The 18,738-nt window shown below is 40.6% G+C and overlaps 1 protein-coding gene across 1 annotated transcript in view; it reads right to left on the bottom strand.

Annotated features, from left to right (window-relative positions):
• LOC129200934 (ATPase family AAA domain-containing protein 2-like) overlaps nucleotides 1–18,604 on the bottom strand; it is a gene marked incomplete at its 5' end in the record, with an annotated part of 38,441 nt that extends 19,837 nt beyond the window's left edge. Inside the window, 16 exons of the mRNA XM_054812188.1 lie at nucleotides 936–1,121; nucleotides 2,727–2,910; nucleotides 3,817–3,917; nucleotides 5,263–5,546; nucleotides 5,984–6,074; nucleotides 7,288–7,447; nucleotides 7,795–7,883; nucleotides 8,586–8,760; nucleotides 10,062–10,177; nucleotides 10,401–10,509; nucleotides 11,173–11,283; nucleotides 12,289–12,397; nucleotides 12,847–12,937; nucleotides 15,888–15,953; nucleotides 16,933–17,020; nucleotides 18,462–18,604. Of these exons, the coding sequence (XP_054668163.1) occupies nucleotides 936–1,121; nucleotides 2,727–2,910; nucleotides 3,817–3,917; nucleotides 5,263–5,546; nucleotides 5,984–6,074; nucleotides 7,288–7,447; nucleotides 7,795–7,883; nucleotides 8,586–8,760; nucleotides 10,062–10,177; nucleotides 10,401–10,509; nucleotides 11,173–11,283; nucleotides 12,289–12,397; nucleotides 12,847–12,937; nucleotides 15,888–15,953; nucleotides 16,933–17,020; nucleotides 18,462–18,604 (2,103 nt within the window). The remainder of the gene's footprint in view (nucleotides 1–935; nucleotides 1,122–2,726; nucleotides 2,911–3,816; nucleotides 3,918–5,262; nucleotides 5,547–5,983; nucleotides 6,075–7,287; nucleotides 7,448–7,794; nucleotides 7,884–8,585; nucleotides 8,761–10,061; nucleotides 10,178–10,400; nucleotides 10,510–11,172; nucleotides 11,284–12,288; nucleotides 12,398–12,846; nucleotides 12,938–15,887; nucleotides 15,954–16,932; nucleotides 17,021–18,461) is intronic.
• Between the last annotated feature and the right edge of the window lie 134 nt (nucleotides 18,605–18,738).

The following is an 18,738-nucleotide window of genomic DNA, read 5'->3' on the forward strand; positions in this document are numbered from 1 at the left end:
GGCATCTAGAGAGGGAACAGGCAGGGTTCAGCAGACAAATGCGGGCTTTTTGGTAAGGTGTTTGGGGTTTTTTTTTTTGTTAAATTAAGTGAGGTGTCTGAGGCTGTATACTTCCAGGTTTTACTCCGTTTTTCAGTCTCTACTACCAAAAGTTATGGAAGGAATTTCAATACTTATTTTAGAAGGACTTCATTAACAGTATTAAAACTCCTCTAGAAAGTTAAGCCCTTTCAAAGCAGTTGATGACAAACACATCTAGGTAAGCCCCCCGCAGTAACTGAGACAAAATAATCAGGGCAGCATCTTCACATTTTGAATATCCTCCTTTAATGCACACTCTCAGATGTCTAGGAAGCTAAGCATGTACTCTTACTGAATTTTGTTAAGGAATACCACTAAAAATCCACTTCCAAGTTACTGAAACGAAGTTGGAACTCGGCTTTCTCATTTGTAAAGCTTTCACTTACATGAACAAAGAAATTGAAATGTTTATTAAAGAATTTAAAGATGAAATTCCGTTCCATCATTACAGTGTGACCACCGTACTTTTTCAGTAAAAATATCTTTCAATTTCAGTACAAATGTTTTCAGTAAAAATATTTTTTTCCCATTTCCATTTCAAGCACCATATATTCTTGACTAAGTACATACCTAACCATCCTGAAGTCACTGGATTTATTGTCTGAAGTAAATGGATACATCTGTCTAACAAGCATGAGTGTGTGAGAAGGGGGAAAAAGTTGGGTCAAAGTCAATCTCTTTACTCAGAAGACACTTTAGACAAACGCTTTCGGCATTGTGTTGTCTAAGCAAATTTTAAGAGACCTGGGTAGGGTGCCTGAGTAATAACAGTATGCATTTGCTTAAGTACTCCAATGCTTAAAGGATTTATAGCTGAACAAGAAATTGAATAAAAAAAGTAACGACAGAAATACCTCTGTTGGGAGATCTGCGTGACACACATCGGATGTTGCAAGCAGCAAAACTGGAGCAAATGCTGGAATGTTCTGCAGTAGTGTTGTAAAAGTAGCTTTCAGCGTAGCTCCAACAGCCTCCCACCACAAATGGATATGTGGGATATAAATGATACTCGGCGCTGTTCTTTGAGCTTCTCGCATCAACTGGTGAAATGAAAGCTTGGATAAGAAAACTAAACCATGTGCAATAGGCTAATAAATAACTACGTATCAGTCAAACTATCTTACGAAGTGGGAGTACGTGAAGCCAAAACACAAAACCAAACCAACAAAAGAACAACTCCGTAACAATAAGGTAAAACGTTTACTTTGACTCAAATATAGACATTGCTACGCAGACAGACCTGAAGCTCTACCTGATTTCAAAACTACTCAGGTGTAAGGGAACTCCTAAAGCGCCTCACAACTTAGCTGGTGTAGTGGTGTGCCTGAAAACACAAGCCTAACCCTTCTTCAAGATGTATTAGTCTGGGTAAGTCACTACACGACTGCAACTACACGACCGACTACACCATCTTCAATTCAGAGCGGGCACATAGCCAAGTCAGTCTGGAGCACAGTCTGAACAAACACAGACAGACCTATGTGAAAAGATGGGGGCTGATGCTGTAAGAGGAGCCTGGTTACAATTCAAAATTTCAAGTATGTTTTATAAGAGGTGACCAGTCTTCAGCCTGCCTGAACAGCTAAATCACGCACAGCCTCTCATTACCAAAGGATCCATCAGACCCGATTACACGCTTTGGATGGCCGCAAGCCGTTGCCTACAGATGGTACCTCGATCGCAGAAGAGAGCGTGCACCTACTGCGTGAGGGAAGTGGCAACAGCCCTTTCACGTGACAAATTTCTCCGTGGACCCTTTCAGATTATTAAGATTCAGGGGGTTCCTGTCACAAAATGGGAAGCGCACGTGGTGTGTCTGGGCAGTGACTAGACACGGTAGCTATACGACCGCAGAAGCAACCGTAACGTAACAAAAAAGGAATTGTGCCTCTTCTGTGACAAATGAGTATCCAGTCCTGTAGTGTGTCTGTCCTTACTCGTCCAGCTCTCAAATGCTGCTGCCTAAAGGTCAAGATATTTTAATACAGTGATGCCAAACAACAAAATGGCTTTCCTGCCTAAAAGTAAAAAGGAAAACAGCACTACCTCTGCTTATATTTAATTTTCACAGTTAAGAAAAACATACCAGTGTACAAATGTAAGTGTTCCATGAATTTTAATGCTTTTACTGCATATACTACAGCAGTGGAAGCTGTATATATATACACACACGCGCGCACGCATACATATGTAAAAAAAAGAAACACTTCTTTTCCCCAAAACCTTGATTGCCTTTTCATTATATTTAATAAAAAAGCCTACAAAAAGTGCGTGACCTGCAGTCAGGCTGATGCAGAGCCACCTACTGGGAGCAGAGTCTCGTAAGCAGCAATGAAAACAACTTTCTGGATCCCACCGAAATGGGCAGGATTTCTTGCGATAAAGAGGGATTTATTAGCAGCACCTCCCAGCTTCCCAAGCTGCTAGCAAATTCCTCACGGCTTAATTTGGAATAGAAAATACGGCCATCTACAACATCCTTACTCGGGATTATATGATCTAAAAAGAAACGTGCATTTTCGGACAGAAGTAAACCTAACAGCACGTTCAAACCAGGCCACCTCTATTAACAATGAATTTTGCTTATTTTACTAGTTTATATACAGTTCATGAAGCCTATGAGATTAAAAAGAAAAAAAAGATACCCGTGCACATGTTTCTTCCGGTGATGTGGCGGTAACAAACAAAGCAGGTAGGTCTAGCGTATAAACTGGAAACTTTTCCAGGGCATGTATTACCGCAGGTGCCAAATGAGAAGCTTGCCCACATCCTGGCTCTCCAACTAGTAAGAACCGTGGCCTGCAAGATGTTGGCTGGTAATAAGCATTTCTAGAACAATTAGAAGATAGTAAGTTTCAAAATGAAGTGATGACTAGGCACACAGATGTTAAAGGTTTTTTCCTAACCTCGTTTTTTTGGTAAATACTCTCCATGTTCCAGTAAATAATAAGCTGGTCTGTGATCAGGAAGACTATCAAAGCTCATTTTCTTACAAACTTGTACCATAGCTCCCCAAAGAAATCCTGCCAATCCCCAGCATCTCTGCTATTCGTTTGGCTGGCTTAAGTAATGGCTCTTAAATCACACACGGGGACTTGTCCAGCTAAATACACACACGACAACTGGTCAGTAACCTGATATGGAGGAGAAATACAACTCGCTCTCGCTCTCTCTCTCAACACACACCAATCTGGATCTGTACACCCCAATTTTCAGTAGGTCTTGAGTTTAAGTAACTACGAGATCTCTACATCTGTCAAGTTCAGCTGAAATTTGGCCGTAGTTACTGGAGATAGCGGGAAGGAAGGAGCAGAACAACGTTTCTAGGAAAAAATTAAGGTGGGCGCTGAAACACATGAGCTGTATCTGAAGTACGCAATTGGATTAGTTAAATTACAGCAGTACGCCAAATACGTACAAGATTGTATTCAGTCATTCTAATTGTTTCATCGTTGAATTGTGTATTAATTTCCTAGTAATCTTGCTTTCCTAGCATGAAACACATTTGTGAAGAGCGTTTGTTTTTTCCAGCACAATACCACTGTACCTTTACTGGCTGAAGTCAAAGATCTTAGAGACCTAACCAAACTCAGCTGGTCACATTTTCTGGACAGCATAGCGATAGAAACGGAGAAAAATAACTGACCCAACAGTGATGACAACAATCTATTTTTTCAACTGTTGGCTTATACAACTTCCACATTAAAATGTCAAAAGCTTAATATCAACATTTACCTGCTAAAATTGAGGAATTTTTCCTTTTCTCTACTGTGCATTTGATGAGTTGGCTTATCTTCAAAGATTGATGGCGATTCCTCATCACTGTCAACTGCATAATTTCTTAAAACATGATTTACACTGTCTGAAAGACAAGAGAGGTTTGTTAACTTTCCTGAATACTCCATATCTCACTCTCGCATTAACACAGCTTCAAATCAGTGCTGGAAATCCCTTTTCTTCTATTTCTTCATTTGAGGGCACACACTGAATGCTATTTTCTGAAGAGTTCGTCCTACCACAGACCTAAGGAGACTGCACAAGTCTCTACAAAGCTGTCCTAAGTGCTTGGGAGGTTGTTTGGTTTTTTTCTCCTTAGAAGAAAGATGATTAGGAACAACTTTGGTGGTTCCGAGACACCTGAAAAACCCAACAAGGCCACTTCTTTCTGGGGCAGGTTCCCGCACTGGAAGCGAGGGAATTAAGCGAGTGCGATGGCCACAAACTTCCATTTGCGTAGGACTAGTGAGTCAGAATATACAGACCAACACACCTGCTAAGTAAGGCTCCTCACAGATCACCGAATGAGTAGATAATGGAAGGCAGACAACAGAGAAGGGATGCAATTACCAATCCCCTAGCCTCTCTGCTTTTGTTTTGTTGGTGGATTTCTGCCTCTGTTTTACCAATGCTAACCTATCTCCTGGCTCTACTGGGAGTCATCCTGGTAGGACAGTCTCCAGAGATTGGCATAACTAACTATTAACAGATTTCCATTAATCAAGAGTGGAGTGAGCTTATCAATTTCTTTGCTCTCACCAACTGACAGAGTAAACCTGATCAGGGCTGATGCAGTCAGGGGTGTGAGCTCACGTATGCTAAGCCAAGTCCCAAAGTACACACTACTAAACCATTCTCATCTCCTGTACAAGTGTACAGTGTGATCCACAAACATTTAAGTTAAGAGACTATGGCTAAAAAAAAATCACGATAGCTAAAACAGTATTTAGCTTAAACCGCTTCTGCTTGCATTGTGGTCCTGACATTCTTCAGACAGGAATTAGAAGCATTCATGTAAAAATACCTTTTTCCCCTCTATTTCAATATTTTGAAAGAGGTGCCTCATACTTTAAACCTCAGATCCATCTCTACAAATGACAAATATGATGTTAGCTACTGTCAGAAACAGGGTGCTGTAGTAGAGAACGCATAGTTCTCTACGGCCTATTGTGAGTCATTCACAGCTCCCATCCAGCACTTCACTTTAGAATCCAGACTAAAACCTATCCACCATGTTCCTGAAATAAAAGCATGCACATGCATATTCTGAAATTCTGCTGTCATTATGGCCAAGAGGTTTGTGTATGTTGACTGCACAAATGAGAATTTTTTGCTTTGACAGAATTTTAAAGTAGTGAATGTTATCGTTATACCTGGCTGTTGGTCCTTCTGTAGTGCAAACTCTGCATGGGGAAATACTCTCTGCAAGGCTTGTAAAATTCTTGCTAAGGTGTTTTCAAGCAGTGGTTTTGAAACAGATGATAGCGCTCGCCCAGGTGAAGCCACAGCCCTCTGTGAAGCTGGAACAGTCTTCTGCATTGCCATGACAAAATCCTTTGCTGTTATTTTGATAGAAGCAACATCTAACTGCAGTTTCTCGCTACTTTTGTATAGCTGAGGATAGCGGCGGCGCAAAGCACAGAGGGCAGCTTCAGCACATAAGGATTTAATATCAGCACCACAGTACCCTAACAAAGAAAACAAGAATCAAAGGTTACATCAGTCTCAGGCAACACAGAAGTCAAGGCCAAGGTTCCGTTCCCCAAGCGCAACACTGAAAGACTTTGTATGCGGCCAAAAATTAACAGTTTAAGAGAGAACGTAAAGAGTTACTGCACTGCAGAGAAGTTTTGTTACGTGGCTCGCAGCCTGATATCCTGCGCTTATTAAGCAGCCCCCTAATCAAAACTTTGCTCCCAGGGAAGATGCCCAAAACCCATTCAACGTTCTGAGAGACAGAAAGAAAATTAAAAGAAAAGAAGCATCTAACTTGCTTTGCTCCCACGGCGTGCCAGCCGCCTCACTCTGCAGCAAGGTGCAAGAGCTCGAGTACTGCCTGCTACAAGCTCAGATTCCTTCTTCGGACTCAGTCCCATGCAGTAACTCACTGTATTTTCAAACTTACCAACACATTTTTCAGCTAGCTCTTCAAGAAACATGTCCGATGGCTTTGGGGTCCAATCTCGTGTGTGAATCTTGAAAATCTCTTTTCTAGCCTGGAAATAAAATGGTCGCATTTTAGTTTGTCCAGAGTTTTCTCTTCAAAATCCCCGAAACAACACAAAACCCCCCACACCCTCACATTAATACAAATACTTGGTTTATCTGCTAAACTTTTAAGTATTTTACAGTGCGATTAATACGCTCTCTGCTTTTGCAGAGTAATTGCTACAATTACTACAAAGACGAACAATAATTATGACTCAAACTACTGTCACTGATCCAGAAAATGTCAAACGTTGCCTATCTTCATCTCCGATCTTAGCAAGATCTTTTATTTAAGTATTCCCTGGTACACAGTTTAATTACGGCAGATTTCTAGAATTCTTCCACAGTAGGGAATCATATAGTGTATGTGTTTCACGGCACCTCCTCTCCTGTTCCTGAAAGGAGATAAAAACTGGAGACAAATGTTTCTGTTAAAGATGCTGTTTAGTGCACTTTTACTAGCCTTCAACCATAGCCAAATTAAAACACACAAGACCAGGGTTCCACACTATCTTCCTCCCCATATTTTTTGGTTGCTATACACCTACTTTTTCATTGCTTAGCTATCGCCATTGAACTAGAAGCTTCCCAAGCCCCACACCTGTCCAGCGTACCTCGCATCTTTGTCCAATAAGAAGTTACCAGTAAGAATGTCAGCTCCCAAAATACTTCCCTCCCAGGATACGCAGCCTGGGAACGATCCAGCACAGGTACATCCACTATCCATTCGTAAACCAAGAACTGAGAGCAAGACCACTTCAGGATGAAAGTGTCTAAGTGGATTAAGTCAGTCAGCAAACATGGACAGATTTGGGAATGGAAAAAAATTCAATCGCTCCAGCACCAGCCTTGAGAAAAGTTTTTGTTTGCAAAAAGGAATTCTTGTGCGCACACCATTTCTTTCATTTTCAAGATGAGATAGCAGTAATTTACAGCTAATTGGGGCATTCACTCTTTCTTACATGTTTCAGTGACTAGCAGCATCCCATTTTCTTGGCTGGTCACAGTGAAACCAAAACTAATTACAGAACTAACTACTTGTGGAAATCCTCTTAATGGTATATATTCAGTACCGGATCTGCCCCCCACAGTCTCTCTTTTGCCCAAGTTGTCCAACACTGGGTTTGACTTTAACTGCTCTGTAATCCTGCATTGTTACGTGGTTTTGTTATAAAGAGGGACTTTGTCACATGAGCATTAAGGTTGTGTTTAAGTTCTGACCTCTTTATCTGGCAAGCTGAAGAGGAACTCTCGATCAAAGCGGCCGGGTCTTCGTAAAGCAGGATCTATAGAATCCAGCCTGTTGGTGGCCCCAATGACCACAATCTCTCCTCTGCTCTCTAAGCCATCCATAAGGGCCAGAAGAGTTGACACAATAGAGCTAACAGAAAAAATATAATTTTCATTCACTGGTTTAGTAAATTTTGTTACATTCTACGCAATCTTCTGCAATGACCACTCAAAAAGGACAAGCTTTTCTTGATGAGACGCCAATTAGCGAAAGACTTAATTTAGGACATAACAAAACCAGTAAGCTAACACAGGCCTTGTGCTGATATCAAGCTGAGTGAACTGGTTTCAGTTATTGTTTGAAAATCATCTGAATTTTAGTAGCATTGAATTACTAGTTTTCAGGATAAATTAATGTATCACATAAAGTTAAACAGGTTGTGGTGGTCTTTTCACAAAGATCAAGCAGCTTCTATGTGGATACCAAAAATGTACTACCTATGAATTTGGTCTTGTTCACTGGACCGCACAGGAGCAAGGCCGTCTATCTCATCGAAGAAGATAATTGAAGGTCGCATCTGGTAGGCCTCGAATGAAAACAGAGGAATATGGACATAAGTAAACCGGGACTATTTTAAAGAGAAAATGCATTAAAAATGTTTTGGTTGGGAAGTCACTGGAACTAGATCTTTCAGACTGGCATCAGGGATCTCTACTAATTGGGCTAATGGAGTGAGGGGCACGAGTAACAGAAGACGGCAGCTTGTGTCAAGCCACTGAGACCGGGTGACAGGAAACAAATCAGAGCAGTAGTTTTTACAGCTGTTTGGCAACCGCCGAGAACAGAGCCGAGACTTAATTCAATTACAGGTTCTGAAAGCAAGCTTCCATCAGGAATTTAAATGACTATGCCGTCAGCCTGCATCTGTTTCCCTCGGATCTAAAGCCACCATCCATCTCTTGCCTCTTGAAACCCTTTTTGTGGCTGTTTTGGTTGGGGTTTGGTGGGGTTTTTTTGTTGATGGTTATTTTGGGGGTTTTGGTGGGGTTTTTCTGAGGTGGGTAGCAGGGGTTTGCTTTGCGAGGTTTTCTCGTTTTATTAATCTTCCCTAATACATCTCAAGATTTCAAGCCCGTAAAAAACCCACTGAAAAAGGAAACACTAACAAACCCATGTCAGTGGAAAGAACTGACAAAAACCAAAAAGGAGTGAGTTGTTCTTAAAAATACTGACCACAGAAGATTACAGTTACCACTCGGACAGAACACACAGCACGTTTCAACCTTACCTGATCAAATAATAACCGAAGCTGTCGTTCAGATTCCCCCGCCCATTTACTCAGGCAGTCGGCACCTTTTCGCATAAAAAAGGCTATTCTCCTCTCACCTTGGCTGCATTCGTTAGCAAGCGCACGAGCAACCAGTGTCTTTCCAGTCCCTGGCGGACCATAGAATAGACAGCCTCTGCAATTATTAAAAAAAAAAAAAAAGAAAGAAAGAAAGAAAGAAAGAAAGAAAGAAAGAAAGAAAAAGAAGAAAAGATTCATATATGATGGAAAAGTATCTATTACAGTCCTCATCCCTAAACCACACCCCTCTTCTCTCCTCACCAAAACACTTTGTGTATAAGATCGCGGTAACAGCTGAAGTGTGAGAAAAGTGAAAAGAGATGGAAGTTTTGTGTTCCTACACAATTCAACAAGGCAGTAAACGCAACAAATAAAGAGGATAATGGAGACGTACAAACCTCGAGAAAAGATCCTAGTGTCCCGGAAGGGCACTTCCAAAACTGCTGACAAACTACCAGGGGTGGTTACAGCACAGTGGAGCCAAACCAGAACAAACTTGAGCGCAGAATCTGAGACTTGGCTAACTTATGATACGCTGCATGTAAATGCTTGTTTTCACAAAAGGCAAGATTTGCTAGTAAAGCATTTCATTCTCCCTTAAAAAGCTTGAAGTTACTGGATTTGGTCTCCCAGGCCATCCATTGCTGATGATAAATGAGGTGGAAGTCTAAACCTGGGAGAGTATTCTGCATTTCCAGATAAATACAGCCATCAACTAGAAAAGCCAATACACTGCTGTTTCAAAAAGAATTTCAATGAATAAAGAAGCAAACCCACTGGAATATTGTCTTTTCATTATTTGTAATACTTTTAAAGTTACCGAAAGCAAAGAATTTAAAGTCATATTTCACTATACCATAATTGAACTGCGCTGATCAAGAATATATAAAGCTAACAATTAAATCTCTAATAATGTCATAACGCAGAACTAATTTAGCTGTGTAAAAAGTGGTCAGATCCTTACTTTAGCCCAAGCACGACAAACACGGCAAGGTTCTAGTTGCAAGTCCTGTCAATTCTAAAACGTATCCCTGATCACTTGAACAAAAAGACAGTTGGTGGGAGAGACAACTGGACTTCCAAGCAACAAATTACAGTTGACTACCAGTAGATGATTCCTTCTTGCTTATAAACTAATCAAGCGGACGTGGCCATCGAACTCAAACCAAAAATGACTCAGCCCCACCTTTTAAAGGCAAGACACTTTTAAAGTATACTCTCACCACACGGTACATCTTTGAACCTACATATATTCTGGATTCTCTCCATTGTTAAGAAATTGCTTTTTACTACTGCCAAAAAGCCCCATCAACATTGCTGAAAATTCTGAAGCGTGGAAACATATTGATACCTCAGTTGAATATTCTCCTGAAAATGGGTGAATTAGAATTCATAGTTTTAAACAATATCTGTTACCTTGGAGGTTGAATTTTGAATCTCTCAAAGACTTCTGGGTAAAGCAGTGGAAAAACGACCATCTCTTTTAAAGCTGAAATGTGGTCAGAAAGACCACCCACACCATCAAATCGCACCTAAAAATAAAGTCAGCGGAACACGTTTTATACGTTAAAGAAAGCTGCAACCTTGATGAGGTTCCATCAGAAAGTACATGTCAGCACAAAGGAAATGTTCTGGGCAATTTTCAAATTGCTGGAGAGAAAACTGTAAACCAAGGTAGCTGTAGACAGCACGTTATTGAAAGCTTTCAGAAACACTGGAAACATCTCACGGACACAATGAACTAAAATTACTTACTGAACAATCTATTTGCATTGGATCAACATCAGCCAGACTTGCTCCAATTGTCATTCGATCCTTGGGAATTCCCTTTAGCTCATCTTTTCGAAAGTTTAGTGGAAGACACCTGATTTGAATTAAGGAGAAAGAGAAAGGCACTTTCTAACTTGGGATGCAGCTAGCTTTTTGCTTTTATAACGATGGCAAGTGAATGCAGAAGACCTTATAAATGAGATAAACTTCCTAAATAATGAAATATTTGTTCAAGTTGGTTTACATTTAATGTCCGTGAGTAAAAAAAGGAAAATGGTCACTCCGGACATTAAACTGCGTTAATTATTTTAATAACTCTTAGCACTTCTAAATATCCATGCCAGACCACACAGCATATAGAGGAATGCAAGCTTCAAACAACTTACTCCATATGTGGAGACCGTGACCTGACCTTGATTTGCGTGACGGAAGAACTCCTCAAAACACACTGACATCTTTCAAAGATTTTTTCGCGTCTACATTCAAAGACTTACAGCCCAAGGGGCTACTTAGTTCAGTGTGGATTAACATTATAAAGGCTGGCCACTACTGCTGGTCCCTCCCAAGGACTTTGGGATCCATGTGCCAGAAGACACACATGTCTGAGAGACATTGGGCTGAAAACTTATTTCTTAGATTGTTATTAAAATAGTTTTTAGAAATTGTACAAGAGAAAGTGGCTAACACTTCACAGTCAGGCAGATGCAAACTCCCCCCAAATAGATTTCTCCCTCCCCTATTCTCCAATTTCATTAACCTTCTTAAATTTCTGTTATGGCTGCGCTTCCTATGTCTCTCAAAACGCTCTTCGTCATCAGATGTGGATGAAGGGGATGTGGAATCTGTGTTGTGGACTGCGTGTCTCCGTCTGCAAACATTTAAACAAACAAGTAAAACATTAAAGTACACGCTAAATAGTATCAAAACTTAAGTGAATTCTGTCTCAGAATTTACTTTGAGATCTATTAAGTTTCCAGATCATTGTACTCCTTTTGAATCTGATTTCAAAGTATATGACATGATTTTCCTTGTGACAGTAAAATTTAATTTTTCTGAGGAAGGTAAAATGTTTAACTATTTTTAAAAGAAATTTCATAAAATAAATTACTCATTTTGTCCAGTCTCTCTCTCACACACACACATAAATGGAGTTTCACTTAGCATTATATATCCACTCTGTGAAACATAAACCTTTTTAACTTGTTTACAAATTTGGCTTCAAAAACCTTTCCTTCCATAACTATCTGCTTTCCAAGACGCTGAACAAAGTGCTCATATCTAGCAAGAGACAGCATTCTGCACGCTCTAACTGCTTACAGGATCCAAAACCTCTTTGTCATTACTACTGTAATTCATAATTTATAATTTCATTTAGCATTTTTCTTGTTTAAGGATAGTTTCATACAGAATCATTAGCTGATTTCAGACAGAAACCAGAATCAGTATTTGACTGATTAAAAAAAAAACCAAAACAAATCCATTAAAACTTCCACACAGGTTCTCCCTCTAACTAAATTATCTTCAGTTTTAAGAACATAATTGGTATTCTTCAGGATGAGTCTCAGATTTTCAGAGAGAGATTCTGGCTTCGGTTCAAGAACAAAAGAATTGCAGCTACGTAATCTCAGCACAACCTCCGGAATTACCTTATCAGTGACCACCAATACTGCATTTTAAAATACCTAATGGCTAATATAAAAAGTACAGTTTACACTCTCAATAGTTGTTTTCTTTATACCCTCGGACTACCACAGCGATAATCACACTATTAATCTGTAATTACCACCAATCCAAACACCCTTGAAAGCATTATTCAGTCATGTGAGCAACAGCACTATTGATAAGTAAGAACTATCACTAACCATATACCAACCTGTTAGCTCTTTTGCAGCAAGAGCCTTCTGACTGAGCACTTCTAAATGAGTATCTCTGTCTGACAGGTGAAGACCGGCCCGAAAAATCTCTCTTACGTTGTCTTGGTTCTGTTGAAAGCAAAGAATTTAGAATAATGTTACAAACAAGGTTAAGAGAAAGCAGGATAGTGGAGGAGGTAGAAAATTTCAGGGGAAGTTTCAAGTGATTTGGGGGGGGGGGATTTTTTTTTTTTTTTTTTTAAATCAGTGCACAGTAGAAGGGAAAAAACACACACTTGTGTTTTAAGGAGAACTGAAAGCCACAAGAGTAAGATTATCAAGTCTGCTTAATTACTATTCTTTCAAGGATACACAGGCCTTTTTTTTATTGAAAAACAACAACAAGTATGCCAAATGGCAAAGGAATATAACGTGCACAGGCTACATGCATTTAATAAAATTTACTTGCAGAATGAAGGTAAGAAATTTAAATAGAAGTTGAGTGGGTATATATTTCATTAAAAAAAATCGTCTATGCAAGGAATTAGGTCTGAAGAGAAACTGTGCATGTAACCTACTTTCCAATGGAGCCTGATAGCGCTCAACGGTTTTCCTCTGTCGAAAGTCATAACGCTTTCGAGTGTCTTCACCATCATCTTTCTCTTCATTTTCTTCTGATGAAACTACTGTACATTGACATAACGTTAAACTGTTTAAGTACTGTTGCAAATGATACTAAATTCAAAATGCACTCCACAGATGCCTATAGGTTTTACTATTACCTTCATGTTAATGACGATAGATCTGAAAACTGGCAAAACCTTACGACCAATTTATGCAAGAGACGTTCCAGAAATTACAAAACACAGAGGAGCGTACATATAGATACTGTTCTGTGCTCGCTGAAATTGCTGGGTGACTTCTCATCAGCCTTACTAACACCAATTCTGCCATCTTGCTTAGCTAAGAGGCAGCTCCTATGAAAACCGCTATTTCAGAAAGTCATTTCTTGTTATTTTGAGAAAGCGTTTCAAGGAAATGTTTTTAATATTCTATAGTGGTAAGACTAAGCATGGTAAGCTAGCTCCAAGCCCTAGCTCTGCCACAGATTACGTGAGCAATAATGGGCAAGTCTCAGGTTTGAACTTCCCCAATCAGAAAATAATGTCAAATGCATACAGTTTATGCCACTAGCTTCTGCAAAGTAACTTCATGTTTTTTTCATGAAGGATGGTAAGAATGCAAAACCCAGAGTATAATTACCTAGCAGGTTCCTAGTAACACCCTCTCACATTAATAGCTACACACCGGGTGAGGAATGTACATGCTCTGTTCACCTCCCTGCTCACTAAAATTAAGTACGCTTGATTCCTTGGAAAGCACTAAGCTTTATTTCTTCCCCCTAAAATGTCACACTGCTTTCTGAATGCAAGATAAGTCACACAAGATAACGTAGACAGCACATGGAAAAGTGAAAAGTTATTTTGGCATCACTACTATCCCCAGTCCATGGTTCTCCAACACTCCTGTCACGAAGGCACGAGCTTTTCTGCTCCTCGAGTCCTTCCCCTTGTTCCACTCACTTTCTTTATACTAACACACCTTCCTCACTCCTTCTTGGCACACGTTTCATTCTAAAAGTATATTTTAGTTTTTTCCCAATTTAAAATTCCAGAGTTATCACTTTGACCACAAATGAACTGCCCCATACTCTTATTTCCCTTTCAACATACTATTTCTAATTACTTTCTACAAGTCTCTCCTGCCCAACACCTCGAGATCCACACACTTGAACCAAGCCATACAGTTCCTCCCTCTAGACTGCCCGTACCTTGTATTAAAGCTGCTCTTATTAAAGCCTTGACTTGATATTCTCCTAACTAGATCTCCAAATGAGTCAGCTGTCCTCCCTTACCAGTCAAATGTCCTCGGCACACTTGGTCGTTTCTTTTTGGTAATGCCTTGCTCTACCTGGGCTTCTTGAAGTCAGCCTCTCGCTGGACTCCTGCTGTGGCTCCAGGTGTTCTCTCACTGCTCTACGAGGAGGTCTGGTCACCGAGGTACGCACCCGGGAGCCACAGGCTAGGTCTGAACTAATGACAGGCTGAACAACAGGCCTAAAAACAGGCCACGGACTGTTCGCTGGCCTGATCGGGATTAGCAACAAGATCACCCCAGTGCTCATTAACACCTGGACATCTAGCTTGAACCTTTTTGTAGGTCTCCGTTGCCAGTCGTTAAGTCGTACACAGGCTGTGTAACACATACAAGATAACGCCCGCGCTGGAGATTGCATAAATCCCCTCTCGTTCAAGTTCTGATAGTCTGATGGTCAGACAGGTGACCAGACGCAGGGCACAGGCAGTACTGACCAGCAAACTATTTACATGTGACTGGCCCGTTTTATCCCCTTGCCCCTCTATTTTCCTACTCTTGTTCCTCACAAAGTCACCGGAACGCCTCCCGTGTTCCTGCCCTTAAGATCCCTTCAGTCCTGCGTGAACTGCTTTTCCCCTGCATCCCACAAAATGCCCCACTGCTGGGCAGTAACCCCCTAGTCCAAAAGGTGATATGCAGAGCTGCCCCCCGATGAATCCTCCAGATAGGTTTCCCGCCCGGATGCTGGGGCTGAGAGCTCTGATGGGACGGACAGCCCTGGGAGAGGCCCAGACAGGGTGGCTGTTCCTCCTCGCTTTGATCTGGGTGTCTGCCATTGCACACCCACGCGCTCCTCCGGGCTTGTGCAGATAGGGCTTTGATGGACTGATGGCCTTGGGAGTAGCCCGGCAGGGTGTTATGCGGGCTCCCCCTCCTGCCGCTGTCTCTCTGAGCGAGTGTGCAGAGGAGGTCTGTCACAAAACCTAACACTGATCAGCTCAACTACTGCCGCATCCTTTTCTATCCTTAAGTACAGTCTCGCCCCATTCTCTTCCATCCAGAAATCTCCTACAAGGATTGTTGGACTGACTGCCTTAATCACAACTATCCTTCTCCTTAAAACCTTAGAGGTTCTTCCCCCTCACTTCAAACAGAAAGTTAATATGGCCTTTTACAATTTCACCTTATTCCTCATCTTATTTCCCACTGAGTGCCGGGATGACAGCTCCTAATTACAGGCCCAGACAGCAGCTCCCACCGACTACCTGCTAAACACAAAAATGAACACCACTATCTTCTCCCCTGCTGATCGTCACACTCTGGAGGAGCTTTCCATACTCATCTGGCAGCCTGCCTGCCTGCCTGAAAATTCTTGCTGCGCTGCTCAAAACCGTGAAAACTGTCATGCTCCTGCTGCAGCAAGATCACTCTTTCTCATTCTGAGGAATACTGTCCGTTTCTCTCTATTCCCACCCGTCCACAGCCATCTGTTGCCTTTTATCCTGTCGGCATTTTGGAAAAGCACTGGTTTTTTTTCCTCCGAATACCTGTTCTGAGCTCACTACAGTGCAGCTCTAGAGTCCGTGACTATGGCTTGTAATGTCAATAGCAACACAGATTCTTTTAACAGAAGAAAAATACTCAGTAGTTCAGCTCATCTCAATTGTTTAAGACAAGGCTCTTGGCTAGAGCATAGTAAAAAAAATTTAAACCAGAACTAACCTACAATGCCACCTTGATTATCAGCTATTTCTTTGTCAGCTCTTTGGATTTCTTTCTTTCCTTGTGCATACATATCGAGGTTCTCCTAAATAAAAGAAACAAGAAGGATCAGTCACAAACATGCAGAAAACCTGACATGGGCATATTTAGTGCCTATACAGTAACATTATCAAAGCACTCCATGTACACAAAAGATTAAATTAAGGTACGGGAGAACAGGAACATCATTCTGGCACCCAGGATTGATAACAAGAATTTCTGCTCTAAAATAGGGTTTTGTACATGTGATAGTTAAATACTTAAATACAAAACCGAGTGTATCAATTAATCACAGGTTAATAATCCAAGAACCCAGGAAAAAGCAATTTCTAGCAGGTAAAAAAAAACCCCAAAACCCACATATGGGCATTTGAGACATGAGGTACAAAGTACTATGGACAATTCTGGTTTCATTAAGAAAAAAAAAAAAAAGTAATTTAGATCTAAGCAAAAACCTGTGAAAGCAGGCTATGAAGATGTTTAAAAAATGAAGTGCCTGTCATTCAAAAGGACAGTAGAACTTAATTTATTGAGCAAAACTAAGAGGAAATATGATTGCTGTATATAATTTTAACCTCAGTTCATCTAGGGACAGAGGACTTCTTAAGCTCACAGGCCAGGCTGGCACAAAACCAAACACAGATAAATCAGACATCGACGAATTCAGTTTTTAGTAAGATTTGCAGTGAAAACCCAAGCCCTGAAACAGCTGTTTGTAAAGAGCCTCCATTCAAAAATCATAAGGCCATTCAGAAAGTGTAGTATAAGACATGTATTTCAGCATAGTACTGCTTTTTCATGTCTTCTGAAGATTTTTCCTCCACCCACCCTTCGAGTGTATCTGTAGCGTGACCATAACAGTAAGATGTTAAACTATAATTAGAGAGCAAAACCAAATGTTATTGTAGACTACACTATTCTTTGGAATAAGTTATTTCAGCCAAATTAAAATCGCAACTAAATAATTTCCCTATGTGGAATACACTACTTATACAAAAAGAGTAAAATAGATTAGTATCTCCTACATCGTGGAACACCCCAAGGTCTTCCATCATTCGCCGTCTACGCATCTTCTCCATGTCATCCATTTTTTGCAAGACTGCTTCTGCAGTACTACGACAAAAAGTTGACATGTAAGAACAAAGATAGGCAAGTACAAACAAAAATAGTTAAAACAGTACACATAATCAGCATGACATTTTAATAGAGTATGCACAAAGTAAGAGTCGTTGACGCTTAACCAAGTTTTTTAACACTACTTAAAAATCAGGTCAAATGTTTACTTTTTTAGAGAGAGAGTTAAGAACAAGCGATTGAGGATTTGCAGACACTGTTTTCGGGTTTATTTTCCCCTCTCACTCAACACAGTAAAAAAAAAAAAAAGAATCTAATTTAGTAGGAAAAAAGAATTCTGAAGATCATAGTAATGTAACAGAAAGAAATTATAGCGGTTTTTAATAGCGCTTAAGTTGCTCTGCGTGATAGCATTAAGTCATGTTTAGTTCACAGCCTTCCTCAGACAACAGGTTGCTTATTCTTCTCTTAACTGTAATTTAAGTTTCATGTTGATTTCCCATGACTGTATATGCTGGAAAAAACCCCATCCCGCTCCTGTTCCAGTTCACAAACTTTTCAGAAAACAAGGTCAATTTGGGCTTCACAAAGGTCATTAAGCCATGGACAGACAGGCAGAAACACTAGGACTACGTCACTTTGGCTGTATCCAACTTTCCTCAGTATCTCAACTCAACCGAGCATTAGACAAATATTCATAAGCATGCAAGAAAAGTTAATGAAAAATGAAGGCGCTTCTGATGCTAAGAAAATCGATTTAGAGGGCAAGTTAAATCTCCTGAAAGTCACACCGTAAAGTGAGTGTTTTGGTTCACAAGACAACACATAAACCCACCCAGCCCGGACATAGAAGGTGCTCTAGTATGAAGATCTCTCTGCAGCTGGCAATCACAAAATGAAGACACCGGGGGCCAATTTAAACATTGGCTGTGCCCAAACTCTTTACACGTGAAGCACTTCCCAAATACATCCTCACACACACACACACACACTCTCCAACCTGGAAGTCTTAAACGGCCACAAGCATCTATTTCCAAAAGACTCGGGTTAAACAGCTTGGCTGCGAAGGACAAAGGCCCACACGTTACCTAAATCAGTGTATTAACAATAATTACAGGACATACTGGCACAGGCAGAGGCAGAGGCAGAGGCAGAGGAGGACACCCTACCTGACCAACAGCAATGGAATGTTAGCAGAGGTTGCTTAACAACATCCTGCAAGTTCCGAGCCGTGCGACCCTGGTGGGACTCTGCAGTGGAGGGCACCTGAGCCCAGCAGGTATCACAAGGCCATATCCTATATGTAGTCTCAGCCTAACCACTGAATACATTTAGCTCTTGCTACCAGGAACAGTAATACCTTTTTCTGTTGTCAAAAGAAGGAGAAAGGTGCTAGCTGATACTATGCCATAGCACAAAGGCTTGCTAGTAAGGCTCATTTTAGTAGCTTTGCAAGATGATGACAAAAAATCTCACTCACTTTGGTATAAGTTTGTCAAATAAAACAGATTGATTTGTAGTGGTGTAATGGCTTTGGCAAAGCCTGCAGCTTCGGCGGACCTCCAAATCCCCATTTTCTTCATGGACTTGTTCTGCAGCTTTTGCATCAGCTCTAGTCTTCAGTGTCCTGTTGACTAAAATACGTTAATGGATGAAATATTTTGAGACAGAACATATGTTATTCCCTTTATTTCACCGTTATTCTAGTAAAATGTAAAAAAAAATCTGCCGTGGATTTTTTCTTTAAATACTGAATT

Source organism: Grus americana, unplaced genomic scaffold (assembly GCF_028858705.1).
Source record: "Grus americana isolate bGruAme1 unplaced genomic scaffold, bGruAme1.mat scaffold_69, whole genome shotgun sequence".
In the NCBI taxonomy this organism is placed as follows: Eukaryota; Metazoa; Chordata; class Aves; order Gruiformes; family Gruidae; genus Grus; species Grus americana.